The 21,519-nt window shown below is 37.5% G+C and overlaps 1 protein-coding gene across 5 annotated transcripts in view; it reads right to left on the minus strand.

The window, feature by feature from the left end:
- The window catches only part of Dnm3 (dynamin 3), a 626,878-nt gene that overhangs the window by 373,896 nt on the left and 231,463 nt on the right, over positions 1 to 21,519 (minus strand). For 3 of the 5 annotated variants that reach the window (XM_023710359.1, XM_012513735.2, XM_023710361.1), the window contains exons 13-14: positions 11,688 to 11,739; positions 10,837 to 10,866 (exon numbers count right to left, since the gene is read on the minus strand). In XM_023710359.1, coding sequence (XP_023566127.1) covers positions 10,837 to 10,866; positions 11,688 to 11,739 — 82 coding nt within the window. The remainder of the gene's footprint in view (positions 1 to 10,836; positions 10,867 to 11,687; positions 11,740 to 21,519) is intronic. The other 2 variants (XM_023710362.1, XM_004626802.2) reach the window with 1 other exon arrangement.

Below are 21,519 nucleotides of genomic sequence, written 5' to 3' on the forward strand. Positions count from 1 at the left end.
GGAGGATCTGAAAACATCACATCATAGGGATATATATGTGTGCCTATGTTTATAGCAGCACAATTTGTTATAGCCAAATCTTGGAAGCAAGCAAGATGCCCATCACCTGAGGAATGGTTGAAAAAGATGTGGTATTTTTATACAATGGAGTATTACTCAGCTATAAAGAATGATAAACTCGAAGCCTTTATATTGAAGTGGATGCCACATGAAGATATGCTCATAAGTGAAATAAACCAGACACACGTGTAAATATCATATAGTTTCCCTAGTATAAGGACTCAAAAGAAGAAACACAAATAGAAAGGTATAATAAAACTAAAAGGAAAGCACTAACTCGAGGACTAACTAATTAAGAGAGGGAAAGGAAAAGAGCTAGGAACATGACAGCAACAAGCCATACAATTATATGTAGAAGATGGGCAAGGTAATGATCCTGAGAATCTCCAGAAGATTTTTGAATCTAGCAGTTAATTGGAAAGATTCTCACCCTGACTAACTACATATACAGACACCTGTGAACTAAGCAACTGCACTGAAGATGGCACTCTATAATAGTAGGTTCATGCTTAGAGTGCCTGTCATTCTGATCTTCTGAATACTGGCTGCTTTTCATGACCTGCCAGTTGCTGCTGTGCTGTCTCTTGCGTAGACATTGTTCAAAAAGAAGGGTGTGGTGAATGAAGGCAGGAGAGAGGAAAAGGAATGTTGCGGGACTGTCCTGCTTCAAGGTTGCATATGGTTAGATTTTAGACTTATGTGTAAACATAAGAATTATATAATTCTTTATGCCTATTTTTTAAATATATTCTAATTTTTTTCCATAATTTTATTGAGAAACAAATAGCAATGAGATAGTTTCAAACCAAATTGGTAGAACAGTTTCAATAATTAACACATTGCATACATTCTTCCTAGTGGTTAATTGCTGTACAAGATGTGGACATGATATCCTATTTACAAACACTATTAGAACAAATCCCTCTATTCATTAAGAGAATGCAACTATATATCTACCCTAACCATTTTGAATACACAGATACAAAATGGATGAGCACATCGGCCAAGCAATGGCCATAACTCATCCACATGGCTGACATTGACAAAGGATCTACAATCTGAGGTACAGGATCTCAGGATAAATCCTGAGGGAATTTCACTGACCTTATCAGACCCAAAAGCTACAACTCTTGTTGCATAGGTGCTGCTTTACCTTGGTCTTAACTATCCAGCAGAAAAGTATAAAAACAAAGTATAAGAAGTAAGGCCATGGTGTTATGTTGAGCTGTAGGGGACTCAGGTCAACAATTTCTGACATTGCCAGTCAAGCGGAAGATCCAATACTATTATGGACTACTGAACTCTTTTAGGATATTTTGTTGAGTCAACACACCTATAATACTCAAATAACGGAACTAAACAAAAAAAGGGAATACAGATGAATGTCCATTTTGTATCTGTGTATTCAAATTAGTTAGGATAGATATATAGTTACATTCTCTTAATGAACAGAGAGATTTGTTCTAATGGTGTTTGTAAATAGGATATCATGTCCGCATCTTGTATAGCAATTAATGAATGTATGCAATGTGTTAATTATTGACACTGTCCTACCAATTTGGTTTGAAACTGTCTCATTGCTATTTGTTTCTCAATAAAATTATGGAAAAAAAGAACAAAATAAAACATAGATAACAGGAAGTAGAAACAGATCTTTCTCAAATGCGAAGGGGATCCAGAGATGGAGGGAGCGAAGGAGAAAGAGTAGATAAGGAGATGAAAAAGAATTAAGATGTACCAATTTCCCACAAGGAATGTAATCATTATCTACTGCAAATGTACTAATAATTTAGACAAAGAAAAGGACACCCACTTCCAGGTGGCAAAAAAGCCCATCCCCAGGCCCTGGGATCTGTTGAGGGGCCTGCCCTGTCCCACATGGTCTGGTCTACACCAGTCAGCATACTGCGTCTCATTCTCTGAACATTGACTGGCTCCAGAATAAGCACATCACCCAGTCCAGGTCAATCAGAGTCAAACTTGGGAGTTTTTCTGAAAATCCTGGAAGAAAGGCTCTCTTATTTCTGTTGAATTCAAATGATGGAAGGAAATCCCCTGAGGCCTGAAGGGAATCATCTTGCAACACTTTGGTCTGAGAGTGGGGCCAAACAGCAAAGCAGCAGTGCCAAAAATAGAGAATGAAGCCACTTCTTAAAATCATATCAGAACCGTGGATTAAACAAAGTTTGATTCTCTCACTGAAGAATTTAATTATGTAAATTAATAAACTCTTTCTCTTCAAGTCTTTCAAGTTTTCTGAAATTTTCATCTAAAAAAATCCTAAATAATGTCGATTGCAGTACCCAGGAAGTCAGGTGAGGTCAGAAGTGACAGAAACCCACACACACACTCAAAAAAAAAAAAAAAAAAAAAAAAAAAAGCAATAAACTGAGAGAAGAAAAGAGAGGGCTGGGAAGAGCCCTTTCTCTTAGGTTAGGTAGCTGCCAACTTTTGTGAGCAATTTTTGTAAAATAACCCATTAAATACTTACAGTTTTAACATTAGATTCAACAATGTGTTTACAGAAGCTGAAGAGCTAGGGGACCTGGTAAGAAATTTTCAGGATGCTGGTGTGTGTTGACAATTTGAGACACATACAGGTTCTAAGATACTAATTTCCTAAAATGAGTTGTCAGAAATTAAGGAAACACAAAGTTCTGTTTTGATAGAAAACATCTTTTCTCCTGGAGTCTACAGGACCAAAAGCTGGTAACCCAGTTGCCTGGAGACTTGTAGGCTTACAAAAGTCAAGTTCCATACACCCATCTAAAGTTAGAGCAGTCATGACTATGCTGACAGCAAACAAAACAGAAAATAATCCCAGGACTAAGGGTTCCCAAGCACAGGTATGTGCAAGCACCTGCCTTCCTCCCTACCAATAGGAATTCCTGCCCCCAGTACACAGGGTCAGCTGGGTACACTCGAGCCAAGCAGCACGCTGGCAGCATCTTCTTGTCTGACACATTAGAGGCTAAAAGCCTGAACTATTTGCCATGTCAATTATTTGCCACAACAATTCTCCTCATCCCAAACACCTGCAAGCCTAGGAAATTCCATCCCATTTCTCTTTAGCTCCCCACATCTTCTGAAGAAACAGTGCCTTTAAATATTACTGGTGATCCCTGGTTCTCCACCTCCAGGGTCTAAACTCTGATTCCAGTTACACACCTGACCTTCACATGGCACACTCGGGTCTCCTACACCCTGAAGACAACATCCCACTCAGTAAATTCAACCCCCACCACATCACTCCTTTCTCTTAATCCTGCTACATGTTTTCTCTGATTTCAGAAAAACCTCCAATCAGTATCATGTCATGTTTTTTTCTTTTTACCTGCATACCAGCTCTTGTTACATTTTCCTGTTTCCCTGGCAGTTGGGAGAACCCAGATAACTGAGCTTTGGAATGTAAAAGGAAGAGATGGGTGTCACTTTGAGGCTAGTCTTCAAAAGCCTCTGTCATGCAAGCTTGTAGCTCTGCTCCATGGCCTGGAAGAAATCGAGGATCCCAAAGTTCTGTGCACTAATAACCACATGAAGCAAATGACCCTGTATTGCTGACCTTATTTGGAGTCTTAGAGAAGAATGAGCTAAACTTTTATTCTGCTAAGCTACTGAAATCCTCAGACGAATACAACCTACATGATTTGTACAACAATCAAAACCATTCAGGTTAGACTATACAATCCTTTGCCGTGATTTCTTTCTCGTCAAAGCTTTAATTCATCTTTTCCCTTAACCTCATATGCTGCTTCCATAGAAAAGCCGCAGCTCAGGATGTCTAAATTTTAGATGGTTATGTTCTCAGCTTTGTGCCACATTCTAGCTCTATAATAGAAGAACAATCCTCAAGGTCAAGAGGATTATTAATATCACTGGGCCCTTAGATGGTCCCCAATGCTGCAATTCCCAGTCCAACCACCTAACAACTTCCCCCAACATTCTCGAGTTCCCAGAAATATCTGGTCCTATTGACTATGCCCTCCTGGAATTTTTCTTTCCCAGTAAGAGTTTTCATGCACATCCAAGTTTCCTAATCTTTCCCACTACTTGTTGGTCTCCTTTATGGTTCCTCATTGTATTCCAGTCATTTCTCAAGCATCCTTAACTACCATGTCTCTTTCTTTTTAAAAAAAAAAAAAAAAAAAAAAAAACCTTTTTTTTATTTGCTGCAGAGTCTCATTACACAGCTTGGACTCTCAGTGATCCTCCTGTCTCAGCCTCTCCAGTGCTGGGATTATAGGTGTATGCCACCATGCCTGGGTTCTGCGGCCAGCATGATGGTTCTGCATATGGTATCAGGGATTGAACCCAGGTCCTTGTGCTTGCCAGGCAGGTGCTTAGATCACTGAGCTATCTCCTCAGCCCCCATGTCTCTTTTATATTCACATCCTTGGGAGGCAATCTTATCTAACCCATGGCTTTAGCTACCATTTCCTACAGTGAGAACTATAAAACTCCCTCTGCATAAGCCCTGACTTTCAGACTCCAGTGATGTCGCCAGCAAGCACAGACAAATAAGCACCTGCCTTTTCCACTTTCCTTAACACCACGCCTCACTCACCTGCACTCCCCTCTGTCAGTTGGTCCCTTTAGGCATAAGTCTGGGAGGAGATGATTTAGCTCTCCCACGGTTACTGACAATCCTTCTGGTTCTACCTGCTAAATAGCTTTTTTTTTTTTTTTTTTTTTTTGCTTTTAAACAATATTTTCTTTTATTTTTTTCCATAATTTTATTGATAAACAAATAGCAATGAGATAGTTTCAAATCAAATTGGTAGGACAGTTTCAATAATTAACACATCGCACACATTCTTCCTAGTAGTTAATTGCTGTACAAGATGTGGACATGATATCCTATTTACAAACACCATTAGAACAAATCCCTCTATTCATTAAGAGAATGTAACTATATATCTATCCTAACCAATTTGAATATACAGATACAAAATGGACATACATCTGTATACCGTTTTTTTAAGTTCCGTTATTTGAATATTATAGGTGTGCAAACTCAGCAAAATATTCTAAAAGAGTCCAGTAGACCATAATAGTATTGGGTCTTCCGCTTGACTGGCAATGTCAGAAATTGCTGACCTGAGTCCCCTACAGCTCAGCATAACAGCATGGCTTTATTTCTTATATTTTATTTTTATACTTTTCTGCTGGATGGTTAAGACCAAGATAATGCAAGACCTATGCAACAAGAGTTGTAGCTTTTGGGTCTGAGAAGGTCAGTGAAATTCCCTCAGGATTTATCCTGAGATCCTGTACCTCAGATTGTAGAAACTTTGTCAGTGTCAGCCATGTGGATGAGTCACGGCCATTGCTTGGCCAATGTGCTCTCTGTGAAAGCCTGAGAGAATGTTTTCTCTCCATGTGACTCTCCTTAGGCACACTCTACATCATTGATCACTTTCCTCTTTGGCCCCATAATCTCCTTGATCAGAAAATTTGGAACACTGCCGAGTTACATGATGTTACAGTACAAGTTCTCATATGTCCTGAGTCTTAATTGACCTTAGAAGGCTAGGGTCAAAATGTTGGCTTTCCTTGCAGCCCTCCTTTTTCTCTAATTTTGGTCTGCAAACTTAGGTTGTTAACTATCCAGAAGACAAGCTTATTATTATTACCATACAACTTAGGCTGTTAAGCTTAACCTCACTATCTGTCTGCGTATCAAACATCTTAGGCATAATATGGAACATTATATGCTAAATAGCTTTTGAAGTTCTTTCTCCTAAATACTACCTTAAAGTATGTAGGAGAAAGTACCAACATTTGTATTTTTCTTACCTAAATTACTTCTGAAAATTCCTATCAATTTTTGTATCTGTAGTTTTATTTCTCCAAACAACTTTACATGGCTGACACCCAGATCCTGCTGACATAAAACTCCACTGATATTACTTCTTCATTGAAAATCCATTAATGACTCTATAGACCTTTGAAGAAATAATTCTCTCTCTTTTGCACTGACTTTTAACCAATGCCCTGCTACACAATGTATTCTAGTCTCCCACTATGACTCAACTGTACCATTATTCCTGACTTTGCATCCACAGTTGACCTTCTCAATATGTTTTTACATGAGGAACAACATCAACTGATCTTTTTCTAAAAAAGATATCTAGGTGCAACTACAGAAAATCTCCAGCCTTTCTCTAAGCATCTAGTTTATAAAGATTCTTTAAATTCTTTCTACTTAATATGTCTCAAATTTATCAGCATCTCCTCAAACCCATACAAATACCCCTTCTCTGATCAACCATAACCTCTTACCCACCACAACCTCCTCACTGGTCTTCTGTCACATCTCTTCTTCAAAGTCATTCTCCTCTCCAGAGACAGAATATTGTTCTAAATTGTGGACAGGGTGCTACTCAAAAACATACAATGATTCCCGCACTGCTTTCAGAAGCATAAAAAGTACTTTTAATGGTATTTAGATCCTTACAAAGACAAAAATAATAAAGTGTTTCAAATAGCAAAATGTGATAGTGCAAGACATTGGAGAGAGGCTAATTGGATCTGAGGGTTAGGGCCAGCTTCTTGCAGTTTCCATGCCTCTGTGAGACTGAGAGCTCAAAGCAGCTAGTCCTGGCGCAGGAGATAGACTTCAATGGGCTTACCAACAGCTCCTGAGTTATGAGCTCTCAAAGCCGGACCACAGAATTCACTCAACCTAGGACTTTGAATACTTATTGCTGGTTCTTTTGGCACACTTGAGTTCTGAATGCATTTTTCCTCAGTACAAGAATGAATGAAGCTTTAATTTAAATTATGAAAAGTCCAATTTTAGGTGCACTGTATGCTGGTTTGTATATATGTGTACATGCATTGTGCACACCCATGTGCAGTTGCAGTTAATTTGTGAAACTATTAGTTTCTATGTAGGAAAAAATGAATCAGAGTTATACTTTAAAGAAAATTTTTCTTTCCTTAAATCTTTCTAAAACGTTTCAGAATAGATGCTATACAATAGACTCTTACAACCAGAAGCCCTAACAGGAAAAGTGGATGGGTTGCTTGCAAGCATAGTACACACTTTCATTTTTAACAACAATTGGACTTTTCATAATTTAAATTAAAGCTTCATTCATTCTTGTATTCAGGAAAAATGTATCCAGAACCCAAGTAGGCAAAAAGAACCATGTGGCCTTGACCCCAGGGCATGCTGAGACAGTGATTGAGACTGGGCATGGTGGTGCACCCCTGTGATCCCAGCACTTGGGAGGCTGCAAACAGGAGACTCACTACAAGTCCGATCTATGTAGTGAGACCATGAACACACTGTTGACCCTGTCCTAAATTCAGAAAAAGGAAAAAAAAAAAAAAAAAAAAAAAAACCAGCATGGATGGGCAACAGAAACAGATGCACAGATAGATTAGAAGATGCAGAAGTAACTACAAACATACATAGCTAATTTATCTTTGACAAAGGGGCCAAACATGCTCATTGGAAGAAAGAAAGCCTCTTTAATAAATGATGCTGGAAAAACTGGTTTTCCATATGCCAAAAACAAAAACTAGACCCATGTCTATTACCATGTGCTAAACTAATATCAAAATGGATCAAAGATATAAATATTAAAACAGAAACACTAAATCTGCTAGAAGAGAAAACACGTAAAACTGCTAAAGACACAGGTGTAGACAAAGACTTCATGAACAAAACTCAGATCACGTGGGAAATACTACAAAGAGTCAACAACAGGGATCTCATCTTAAGAAAAACTTTTGCATGACAAAAGAAATCACAAGCAGAGTGAAAAGACAAGCCACAGAGTGAGAAAAAATTTTAGCTAGCTGCTCCTCAAAGGCTTAATATCTAAAACACATAAAGAACTGGAAAAAAAAATCAGATACCCTAAATTCAAAAACCTAATCCAAAACTGGGCATCTGAGATGAAGACACACTTCTCAGATGAAGAAGTACAAATGGCAAATAAATCTATGAAGAAATCTTCAAAATCACTGATCATTTGAGTGACCCTTTTAATTTGAGATATGCCAATTAAAAGAACACTGAAGTTCCGTATCACTTCAAAAAGAATTGTTCTTATCAAAACTCAACCAATAACAAATGCTGGCAAGGCTGTGGGGAAAAGGGAACACTTCTCCATTGTAGTTTGGATTGTATCAATCACTGTGGAAATCAGTGTGGAGATTCCTCAATAAACTTGAACTAGAGGCCCCATTTTATCTGGTTATTCCCCTTCTTGGCATTTTCCCAAAAGAATTAAAAGCATCATACTACAGTAACATATGTGCACCCATATTTAGGGTAGCACAGTTTGTAATAGCTAAATCTGAGAAACAATCCAAATCCCCACCAACTAATGAATGGATTAAAAAGATGTGGCTTTTTTTATATAACAGGTACTATTTGGCCATAAAGAAGGATAAACTTGGTGCTGTGGAGATAGCTCAGTGATCTAAACACCTGCCTAGGCAAGCTCAAAATCCCAGGTTCGATCCCAGAATTGCAAACCATGCCAGCCCCACCCCAGGCCCACTGAGATGACCACCAAGATGGACCATGGTTGTGCATGCCTATAATTCCAGTGCTGGGGAAGCTAAAACAGGAGAATCACTACTAGCCCAAGCTATGTAGCAAGACCCTGTACTAAATACATTAAAAAAAAATTAAAAAGAAGGATGAACTTCAGATATTTATAGCTAAATGGATGGACATTGAGACCACACTCTTAAATGAAATAAACATACATATGTAAATATCACATTATCTCTCTGGTGTAAGATACTGAAAGTATAAATAAGAACCAAATTGTGCAACAGATATCATGAAATAGGAAGAAATTGTTCAAAAGGGAAGGGAAACTAGGGAGGGAAGATGAGGAAAGGTAGGAAAGGAAAAGGAAAAAATGAGAAAAGAAGGATAAAATGGAAATAACGCTTTGTAAATGAGAAGAGGGAAAGGGCTGGAAGGGAGAGAAAGGGAGTGGAAAGAAAGACAAATCAAGATATATGCTGTACAGGTACAAATTCCCTACGATAAATGCGATCATAGTATAGATCTAAACTACACCAATAAACTTAATTGACTTTATATTAATACTTGGAAACAGGACTAGAGAAGAAAAAAATCATAATATCTTAGTCTCAAACTCAAAGCTTGTTTTTTTAATAAATTTGGCAGCAAAACCTGAACTGATGTAAGAAGATTTATATCCTTTATTTAGTTCATTCAGTGTGGTTATTCATTTGTTTCACTATAGAAATAAAATGTGTTCAATTACAGGGTGATTCCTCTGCCCTACAGGAATGTTGAGTAACATATGACACAGTAAATGTAGTTTTTTCTAAAGGCCACATAATTCCAACCTTCAAGGCATATCTGGCACTTTACACATGGACTTCATATCACACTTTTTTCTGTATTCTATTATAACATTCATCCAACTATATTATCTTGGGTTATAAAACTTCTATACTATGCAGGCCTTGAAGAATTTAGCAAAGTCAAAGCAACATGATTAATATGATTTTAGCATTTGGAACTTACATCATGGAAAAATGCTCCAAGTTTCCTTTCAGATATTATTTAAAGTATACATTTACACCATTACATTATTGCTTTTTCCATATGTTTTTACTTCTTGGACTAGAGATGCTTCTGACTATGAGGAAAATTTTAATATGAATTTTTTGCAGCACACTCAGCCACAGTCCAGGTAGTGGTGGCATCAGGATAATTTATCATAGCTTCTAAGCTTTCCAAGTATTTTATGGCTCTCTTTTTACAACTTAATAATTTTCTTATACTTAACTGTTTTTCTCTCGAAGGTTTCAAGAAATATTTCTAGGAACAAGACTTCTGCTCTTTATAGAGGATGTATCTGTTACTGGCTATAAAAGTCATTTGTACATGATGTTTGATTATTAGTTTCTTATTCTTCCCATCACATAATTGAGCAACTTCAGGCTCTATTTTCCCAAATCCACATGATTCCTAAGTGGCAGAATATAATTTGAACCCAGGAGTGTGTAGGTCCAGAGCTTGTGTCTTCTAAAATATCAGAGAGCCAATAATTGGCCCATGTTCTAATCCCCTTCCAAAAGAATTCACTGTTGGAAGATCTTGCTTGACCCATGGTGGAAATGAGAACATAATTTTTTCTAAAGTCCCATTTTAAACATTTGATCACATCTTTGTTACACTATAAAAAGATACATTATATAGCTTTAAGAGAGTTAACTATAGTCATCTAAAACATCAGTATGTAATTTTGTTTTTTTTATTATTTTAAAAAAGTAAATACAAATAATTAAAATTGGGAAGACTTATCAGCAAATGTAGCTAAAAAAGATATTTGATATTTACCCACCTTTTAGAAGCATCATCTACATATACTGAAAATATTATCAATGAAAGAAAGAGAAGGGCTTATACCTCAGAACCACAAAGCATAAAAGGACAGAGATGAAGGTTATTAATGATTTTAATTATTTTAAGGCCCATTAAAATTAGAGAAATGTTGAAGCACCCACAGTGTTAAAGGTTTATTATTATAGCATTTTAGAGTTTACTAGTTCATACCTTTCAATCACAGCAAGTTATTAGCAGTGAAGGGATGAACCCTCTGAAGAGGATTTTTATTTCAGTGATAAGGTGTTACGAACAAGACAACCTACATTTTTAAAAAAAAATTAGTAGCAAGCACTAGTCGAGTTAATCAGTTAAAGACAAACTGCTCCCTTGGGAAGCTAAATGAAAAAGCAACAGTAAAGCTTACAGAACTTAGCTCGTACAATTTGCCTTGAAGGCGGAAGATTGGTTCCCTGAAATAGCAAAGAATTATATGCTTTAGTTCAGAAAAAAAAAAGTTTTTAAAATAAAGTCTGTTATTACCTCTTCTCCTTTCAAAACAATGGCAAAAACTCTAGAGCAGAGGTTTCAATTTGTTCAATAATTGTACCTCTGAATTGAAAAAAAAAACTTTAAAAAATCATCATTGTTTTGACTTGAAAAGAAATAACAATGCAAATACTTATTATCACATAAAACATAAAAGAAACAGCAAATTGCCAGAGTTAATACAATCTCTGCAGAGCGCTATTAGTCAGAGACAGCTGGTCAGCCCCAAAACACAAAAACTCAAAAGATCAGATCTTCATAAGAATGAACATCTTCATTTACCAACAGGAATTTAGCACGGCAGAGGTGACATCCACCAAATGCCTCCTTCATGAGCTGTCCCTTCACTGTTACCAAGCTGTGCAAATGTGTGAACTAGTCGGCAGCACCAGAAAGCTCATGCAACTACTCAGCATATTTTAACCTTGAGCTGACTCTTAGAGTCAATGGTAAGTGTAGGGGTCAGGAATGCACGCAAATGAGGATGCAGGGAGTCATATTTGAAACGCAGAGCGAGTAGCAGAGAAGTTATTTAAAATAAATCAATATGTTGAACTGCATAAAATAGCCAAAAAGCAATGAAATTCACTCAAAAAACTGTAAAAGCAAAAATGAAAATGAAAAGCTGCATTTTAAGCAAAATTTGCACATGATTAATTTGCACTTTAAAAAAAAGAGTCAATCAAGCGATTTAGTTGATATTCTTTAAGGCAGGCATGCACAGAATCTCTTTTACAGTTCCTACCTGATTTCCAATCGTGGTTTTCTTGTGAACCTGACTGCTCCGCTGCTGAGCACTGGGAAAACCAAAGGAAAACAGCGCTGAAGAAACTCTTAACAATATTCCAAACAAGTAACAGATACTAATATATATATATATATATATATATATATATATTTAAAAGCAACAACTAGGCACAGCTATTGAAAAAAAAAAAATGTCAGTTTAATTCCAGAAGCAGAACCAACTCAGTGGGACTTCTAGTAGCAATTAACAATGACAAACCAGAATGTTAAGAACCCCACCTGGAAAAGGGGGCATTGCTGCATTAATAACAGTAAGAGTTGTTGTACCACCTGGTGGGCACACAGAATAGTTGAAATGAAATGACGTAGAGTGTGCCTAAGGAGAGTCACATGGAGAGAAAACATTCTCTCAGGCTTTCATAGAGAGCACACTGGCCAAGCAATGGCCATGACTCATCCACATGGCTGACACTGACAAAGGACCTACAAACTGCAGTACAGGGTTTCAGAATAAATCCTGAGGGGATTTGACTGACCTTTTCAGATATAAAAGTTACATTTCTTGTTATATAGGTCTTGCTTTATCTTGGTCTTAAGTACCCAGCAGAAAAGTATAAAAACAAAGTATAAAAAGTAAAGCCATATTAATATGTTGAGCTGTAAAAGGCTCAAGTCAACAACTTCTGACATTGCCAATCCTACGAAAAACCACTACTATTATGGACTACTATGTTGGAACATTTTGCTGAATTCATGCACCTAGAATATTTAAATGACAATGGAATATCCATCTCTGACAAAACTAAATAAAAAAGGGGATACAAATGAAGAACCATTTTGTATCTCTGTATTCAAAATAGTTAGGATAGATAAACAGCTACTTTCTCTTAATTCAATGAATAGAAAGATTTATACTAATAGTGTTTGTGGACAGGATATCATGTCTGTATCTTGTACTATGAATAACCACTAAGAAGACAATATGCAATGTATTAATTATTGAAACTGTCCTACCAATTGGTTTTGAAACTGTCTCATTTCTATTTGTTTCTCAATAAAATTATTTTTAAAAAAAAGAAAATTAAGTTAAGGTTTATCAAGTAGAAACTGTATTCCATGTGTTTCACGGATATTAGTGATTTTACTTCTTACTTTTCACGGATATTAGTGATTTTACTTCTTACCACAGCTCTGTGGGATATTAGTGATTTTACTTCTTACCACAGCTCTTCTTCTTACCACAGAAGAAGATTTTACTTCTTACAACACTGGAATAAAGACCAACTAAGACTATAACAATTCAACCTCAGAGCCTACACATTTAAGCTCTGTGTTATTCTGTCCTTCAAAGGATGAAGGCTTTCTTCTAAGAGATCCCTGGAGTCCTCTAATGACGTAAAAGAATAAAAAATTAAACTCATTTTGGTTATGATAGGAAGACTAATAATACTCAGTCCTCTGTCCACTTGCTTAAGAGTTTATAGTCACTGTTTTGGGGAACAATGGTATAGTCTAAAATAAAGAAGAGGTAAATTAAAGATATCAGCTACTTAAAGTGATGGAAAGTTATGGTTCAGTAGTAAGGCAGAAATTAATACCACATTTGGGATAGCGCTTCAAAGTAGCCATCTTTTACAAACTCCTCTGATATATTTAAGTTCCTCAACCTCACCAGCCTCACTTGAATGTAGTGTGTGGCTCTTCATGGACGTGAGGGCAATCCTGCCCTCCCTGCAGGCTGCTCTTGTCAAGATCTCCAGACCTGGGTAAGTGACTCATTGCAGAAATGACCAGGCCACCCCTCCTTATGATGGAGTCTTGGGGTCCTGTAGGAAGCCCACCTCTGCCTTGTGCTGGCTATAAAGATCTCTTGGCTAGATCCTTCCACCTAAACAGCTTCCCCTTTGGCCCCTGAGCTATAGAGAAGGCCCAAATCCATGAAGGGTGAGGCTGGGCAGGGACAGGTAGTAAAATGTCTTGCTACATTTGATTGCTAGGGACATTGTGTGAGCATCTTTTACTCTCACAATTTCTAGTTTACTAATTTCAGCTTCTTCCTTTAGTTGCTAGTTTTCCAGTTTTAGTCAACACTCTAATTCCCTTCATCAAAATGAAATCTGTCTATCGTCCACCATTCCTCTGAATAACCTACATCTCCAGTTTTCAGGCATAGAAGGGGTAAAAGATGTGACACTTCCATCGTGGCCTGGATCTGAGACACCCCAACCAACTTCTTGCTGCCCATGATACACCACAGAAACCACTTTCCCAAGGCTGCAAATCTCTCCCCACACTTTCCTTCCACTCCATCACCTTCCAGAGTCCTTCAGCTTTCCTCTCAGGCACACTTGCTTTATAAATGTGATTCTGCCTCCCTTACAGCTTATGGTCATCTCTTCTTAGCACTATATTTATGCTTTAGGATTTTCTTTAAAGAAATATATTTTGAGTAAAACTCTGTAGCAACTTTAAAACTGTAACAGATGCTATAACAAGAAAGAAAAAACTATAACAATATTGTAGGTGTTAATTTTGGACAAATTTACTGAGACTCTATTAAAGTTGAATGTAGGTCTCCTTAAAATCGCATAAGAGAAAAGAAGCTGAATATAAAGCAAGAGACAGAGAAAGTATATTGATGATTCTGTGTACTGCCTTAGACAGAGTTTGGTCTAAATGGACATCAGTTTCTTAGCTGCATAGTGTTTAGAGCAGAGGTAGGGAACTGGACTCTTCCTCAGGTTCCTCTGTGTGTTGGGGGATGCAGAGCCCAGAGATTAAGCCTAGGACCTTGCATGAGCTAGGCAAGCATTCTATCACTGAGCTGTACCTCTAGCCTTAAGTTTGTTTTACATCCAAGATTCCTTGAGATACAAAGTTCCTCTCCGAAGCTTGTTAGCAACACCAGATAAAGAAAATTTCTACTAATAGGTTTTCAGCTACAAAATAATACATTCTAGGAGCAATTACATAAAAGATAGTTGGGGATCTGCCCCTTAGCTCAGTTCCTTAAGTGGCTGCTTCAACAAAGCAGTCAGGCCCAGGTTGCTGTGGTTCCATCCCCACAACTCAAGCCAGCCAAACCTGCCCTGAAGGCATTGGGAGAAAAAAAAAATCCTTCTGACATAGAAGATAGTGCATGGATAGTTTAGAATAAATACTATTTTAATATCTCAAATATTATGAAGTAAACACTAAAATACTATTACTTTGTATCCAAAGAATAATCATCTTATGGGAGCTAGCCCCATAAAATTCATACATACTATTGTTAATGATATATTTAGATACTTAAAGTTATTTTACACACAACATAATAAAAAGTCTAATTAGAAAATAACCTTTATTGGAGCCAGCAGGATAGCTCAGTGGTCTAAAGCACCTACTTAGGCAAGCTTAGGCAAGCCTAGGGACCATGGTTCGATCCCTGGCACTACATGCCACACCAGCCCCGCTCCCAGCATGGGCTGAGCCGGCCACAAAAAAAATAAAATAAAATAAAAAATAAGTACAATTTAAAAAAAAAAAGGAAACAACCTTTATTGTAATTCCATGTTATGATAATTGGACTAAAAATATCTCAAAGTACTTATTTAAAAATGTGTTATGTGGGAACAACCCGCTGTGGGCCCCCCTCCTGTCCCTCTCTCACACAGGAGCTTTCTTTCCTTCAATAAATATATTCTGCTCATAAAAAAATAAATAAAATAAAATAAAAATGTGTTATGAGAAAATATCTGAAGACTTTCAAGTGAATTTGAGTCCTTGGACATAATTCTTAGATACAGGTCCTTAATTGGTTATCTCAGTAACATTATAAAATATACCTATGTATAATCTTTTAATTTATCATAAGTCAAAAATTTTAGTGTAGAAACTTGGAAGAAAATATAAGTACAAATAAGGTATCAGAAATCCACAAATATCTAGCATTGATGAAGCAGTATATACAAAAGCACAAGTACCAAGTAAATGATAAGATCTATGTAAAGTGGATATACGAGAATATAGTGGAACGACAAAACTGCTTCTGTTTCAAATACAAGATATAACCACCCTATCCGTTCTTTCTGTGTGTATTTGTTAATAGTAAAGCTTTGTACTATATACAAATAACCACAGAAGTCTCTGCTACAAGACTAAAATACAAAACCCAATTAGATGTACTAGATTTATGCTTGAGAAATAATAAATGTATAATAAGAACTTTAAATTTTAATAAAAATAAGAGTATATTAAAAGACAGAAAAGCCACAGTGCTACCTCTACTCAGTAATTTCTGGGTATATCTCTTCTAGCTTTGTCCAGGAGCAAACACAACAAAAGACACAAGTAACAGAAGAATGCACCAAGGAGGCGGTGATTATTTATAAAATAAGCCCCATACTTAGTAATTGATCTGAATATTCAGAAAGAAGAAATGGCACTTCAGTTTCATGTGATCTGGAATTTCTCAGAAAACTCCAAATGTTAATACAGGAAGACAACCGACTGTATTCCAGAAATACAGTGATACTGGCAAAGCCAGAAAGGAGAAACATAAGGCAGGTAGGAAATTTGCGAACAGTGAAAGTATCATGACAGAATCATTTCATCACAGAGTCAGGTTTATAAATGACCCTACAGCCATCTACTATAGTAACTGTAGGTTAGGGCTATTATAAAAACCTTGGGGAAAAAAAAAAACCTTGGCTATTACATTGAACATAACAGATAGTAGTCAATGTTTCTGAGCCAACAAATGTCATGATCAAAACATTCTTTTAAAGGGCAGCCAAATAGCTCAGCAGATTAAAAAGCAGGCACAGGGGTCAGGAGTTCCATCTCCGGGGCCTGCTGTGCTGGCCCTGCCCCTCGGGCATGCTGAGACAGCAATTGAGACGGTGTGGTGGTGCACACCTGTAATCCCAGCTCTTGGGAGCCTGTAAAAAGGTGGATCACTATGCGTCCGATCTAGTAGTGAGACCCTGAACACCCTGTAGACCCTTCCCTAAATTTTTGTTTAATTCTTTTATAAAAATTATTTCTCCAAGTTGGGAAGTTTTGGCTGTGAAGCAGAGAACACAGGAAAGCAACCACAGGCTACTGGGGTGCTGCTCAAAACACACTTCAAAGTCCAATCAAGTGCCATTTCTGGATGACACCCTCTTAGACACCTCAGCATCTCCTCTGTCCATGAACTCACAAAGCTTTTCTGTACCTGCATCACATAATCAGGCTTCTCTGATAGTTAGGGCTCTGTCTCCCCTACAGTAACCTCTACAGCATCAAGCTTGGTATTTCTACCCTTCACCCTACAGACATCACCAAGCGAAAGGCTCATGTAAGGTTTTCAAGAAATAGGTATGGAATTCTATTTCAATGTGAGAATTATTTATAATCAAACTATCAGTGTTTACTAGGAAGCACATCCGAGGCATGTCCTGAGGCCAGAGTATGTACAATATATTTAAAAATCCCAAAGTGTCCAAACTAGTCATAGCCTAAGGCCAGGGAATGGAGTAAAGAAGAATAATGGTGATAGAACAGGCAGGAGGGGAGTCTGGGAGGATAGCTCAGTGGTCTAAGCGCCTGCCTGGCAAGCATAAAGACCCAAGTTCAATAGCTGGTATTGCACGCCCTGTCAGCCACCAAAACTGGGCATGGCTGTGAATGCCTATAATCCTAGCACTGTGGAAGCTGAGAAAGGAGGATAGCTATGAGTCTGAACTGCACAGTGAGACCCTGTATCCAATACATAAATGAAAATTTTCTTTAAAAAAGTAGAAGAACAGGCAGGAGAGGCAGCAGGAGACCAGTTATACAGGGTGTTGGAAATCATGTTAATAAGATTATACTTTATTCTAGAGTCATAGGGAATCCCAGGAGGAGTGAGAAAGACCATGGCAAGAGGGAGAGACTGTTGCTGCAATCCAGGTAAGAGAAGATTCACTTTAGTATATCAGTGATGATATAAAGAAATGGACAAACTCAAAAACTATTATGGCAAGAGTCAAATGAATTCAGTAAAGATGAAGGAAGACAAAGAGAGGAGAACAAGTACAGAATGGCCTCCAGATGTCTGGTTTAAGCATCTGCAGAGAGGGGGGAGAGGTGCAAATTACAAAAGCAGGCCATAATTATAACTTGGAACTATTGTGTTAAAGTTTTTAGGGTTCGCACGCAGAGGTTCAATAGGTAGCTAAATATGGTTCACAATCCAGAAAAAAGTTTTGGAATGGAGATCAAGATTCAGAGCCATCAGATTAAGTTAGTAACTCAAGTGTTGAAGCAAGTGAGATCTGTCAGGCACAACACAGGAAGTGAGGGAAAAAGGATCTAGGGAAGAGTACTGATTTTAAAAAGTTACTAAGCCATGGACAAGGGAAAAAGAGCTCCCCAAAGACTGAGAGTTGTTCTGTCCAATCTAGTAGATGGGAGACAGATGTAGCATTAAATTAAAACTTTAATTAATTTAAATTAAAATTTAAAGCTGTAATTTAAATTAAAGCTTCACTTTCTCCATTTCTCTGGCCACATTTCAACTGCTCGACAGTCACACACAGTTAGTAGCTACTAGACTGACCCACGAAGGTTAAAACATATTTTCTTCACCTTAAAAAGGCCTCCTGGAAAAAAAAAAAAAAAAAAAAGGCCTAGTGAGTAACATAGCTGTGGAGTGATGCCACCTTTTAGAATGCTCTCTTATATTCCTCCAAGATTTGCACACTTCCTAGAACCCCAAGATTCCCACATGTGGGTCTGACTCATCCAATCAGACTGAAGCAAAAGGAAAAGAAATGATGTCAATTCAAACTTCAAGTTAAATGTTATCCAAGAAAATCTTACAGAACTGGGGGGAGATCGCTGTGAAAGAAGGATCACTCATCTCTCAAGATTCAAAACAATAGATTTGAGGATGGAAGACTACTTATTTTTAAAATGGTCTTTAAACATTGAACTTTTTAGTTTATTTGAACAGTGATATACATCCTTTAAGTGTTTCAAGCTAATGTTTCTCTCCAATAATAACCCCACTGAACAACCCAGTATTTAATAGTTAAACTTGCCTATCTATCAAAAAAACAAAAAAAGGATCTTGTTATGCCCTAACATTCAAGTTTGGAATCTGTCAGACATAGAATACCCTTGCATAGGAACAGGAACTAGACATACCATGATGCTAGATTATGAGGTTGTGTTAGGAAAGCATGAAAGAAGAATGCAAAGCGAAAGACTGAGGGTTCTCTGGAACTGGTGGCAAAGTCCAAATACACTTTTTGTAAAATGGCAACAGAGGAATTCCAGGAGATCAGGAAATAGATATAATGAATGTTACAACCCAGGCAATTTTCATGGTGCTCATATAACAAGAACTGAGCTATGCACACCGTATTATTTCCACTGTGAGAAAACAGGTGTCGAGATGTACTCAGCAGATTGAAAAGCAAACAGACCTTGGTCTGCTGCTTCTGGTATAGAGACATCAACAGCCCCTACTGAGAGCCCTTCTTTCTCAAACCACTGGACTGCATAAATCTTATAACTCAGGAGGCAAATTGTATCCTGGAACAAATGAAGACCAGCACAAGAATTTGCAATTTTACTTCCCAAGGCATTCAGCTAACAAGCTTGCCCTGCTCTTCAAATAGCTGGATTATTGAAAATGAGGGGGCTGTGAAGGAAGGAAGAATTGGACTAGCTCTTATTTTTTAACAAAGCAAACACTAGGTATGTTAGGAAAATATAACACAGGGGCTGTTTTGCAAGAGGAAAAAAATGACAAATTAATACCCTTAAGTCACTGGAAAAGTTGCCAATGACTCCCAAATACTACATTTTAGATTCAGACACTTTAATATACTTGATGACTAAGCTTGGGAAGTCAGGAAATTCCAAAGAAGTCTACGGCAGAACACACTTGGACACATGACACATGGTACATATTTTATGGCCCATGTTTAATAAACAACTGAGCGATGGCAAATGAAGTTGCACATACCCGACATGGCAAAATAAATTCTACAGTAGAAAAGAATTTCGAGATGTCTTGGACACTACCGTGACACTGAACATTCTACTGTTCTAATTTTAGAAATTTGTTTTCCATTCAAATGTTATTTAGAACAAAAGATGATGCATATAAAATACTATGTGCACTGCTATCCTATAAATCTGAGGGATGGTCCTCTATCGTCTGGCAACTCTCTGAAAAAAGCTCAAGCAACAAAGGCCCCCTTTCTGAAAGCCCATATTTTAATTTTCTATCTTTGGAACTAAAAATACTTACATAATTATCTTCAAATATGGCTTGACTTTTCTTCCTTGATGGAAACAGCATTCCTGCCAACTTTAAAATTTATAGCTACAACCATATTTTTTTAATTTTTAAAAGCAAATACCACAACCCATCAAAGAGATTTTGAAATAAGCATTTCTTCATTTTCATAATTATCACGTGTCACACTTAGATGTACTTCAACTAGGCACACAAATGGAGAGAACATTTACCCCAAGTCTTAGAGCCAAACATCATTTTTTATATTAATTTTCAAATATCATATTTGATCATGAATACTAGAAATGGAGAAGGGAACATAAAGGGAGGTTGGACTTGATCAGCAAACTGGATCAATAGTACAGGTAATCAAAAATAAAAATATTATTTTTGGAGATGATATTGGCAACTAAAAAATAATAGTAATTATGCTATTGTATTTTAGTCATTATAACTTTTAATACAATGTAAAATGGTGCATTTAATAGCCAAATGTGTGTGCATACGAACGTGTGTGGGGGGTGTGTGTGTGTGCGTGTGTGTGTGTGTAACAGACTTTTATCCTTATAGACTACACCACAGTTTTCTAAAGTATGTGCACACAGCTTCATCAATTTGATCTCCCAACAATCTTGAAAGATGTGCAATACAGGGATTATTTAGTATTTCATTTGATAGATCAGTAAATTAACATATAGGAAGGCTAAAGGCCTTGCTAAAATACTGTAGATGCACTTTTCAGTTATTGTGTCAAGTTTACATCTACATCAGCTACTCTTTTATAATTGGTATTTGTAATCTATAAAAATAGACATGAAAGGCACCACTCTCATTATTTTTCAAAGGTTTGTCTTTTTTTTTTTTTTTTTTTTTTTTTTTGGTATTTAGGGAAATGTCTACAGGGCGTTCAGGGTCTTACTACTAGATCAGACTCATAGTGCTCCTCCTGTTTACAGCCTCCCAAGTGCTGGGATTACAGGCGCGGGCCACCACGCCCAGTCTCAATTGCCTTCCCAGCGCACCCAGGGGGCGGGGCCCGCAGGGCCGGCCCAGGGTTCAAAGCCCCAGCCCCTGCGCCTGCTTTCAGGAACTTTAATCCACTGACCTATATGACCGGCCCAGGTTTGTCTTTTAAATTCCTCAAAGAAGCAAGTGAAGTAGATAGCCAATGTTCCAGTTTTAATGGTTACCCATATTTCCTTATACTTTTTAATTATTAAGCAAGCTGAAAGGCAACAACATCTTCGCACCCCACCCCACTCCATGAAAACAGAAGTAGAATTTAGCATAGGCCTTCTGGTTTTCACCGACTTTGAAAAGGGCTGGAAGGAATTCTCAGATCTCCCTTCTAGACCTAGGAACAAGGGCACATATCAGAGTCAATGTGATTTTGCAGAAGCAAATGAACGTGTAAACAGTGTGAGTTGTGGGGGCAAAGAAGCAGGGCATAGGTCTGTGTGAAACGTTGGTGGCCAGCACCAGCCTCCCTGTGAGATGGAGTAGGCAGATGGGAATGTATGTATCGCTGTCTTCTAACAAGTATATCCACATTGCATGGACAGAAAGTGATGAA

The sequence above is a fragment of the Octodon degus genome, unplaced genomic scaffold, assembly GCF_000260255.1.
Source record: "Octodon degus isolate 3935 unplaced genomic scaffold, OctDeg1.0 scaffold00017, whole genome shotgun sequence".
Taxonomy (NCBI): Eukaryota; Metazoa; Chordata; class Mammalia; order Rodentia; family Octodontidae; genus Octodon; species Octodon degus.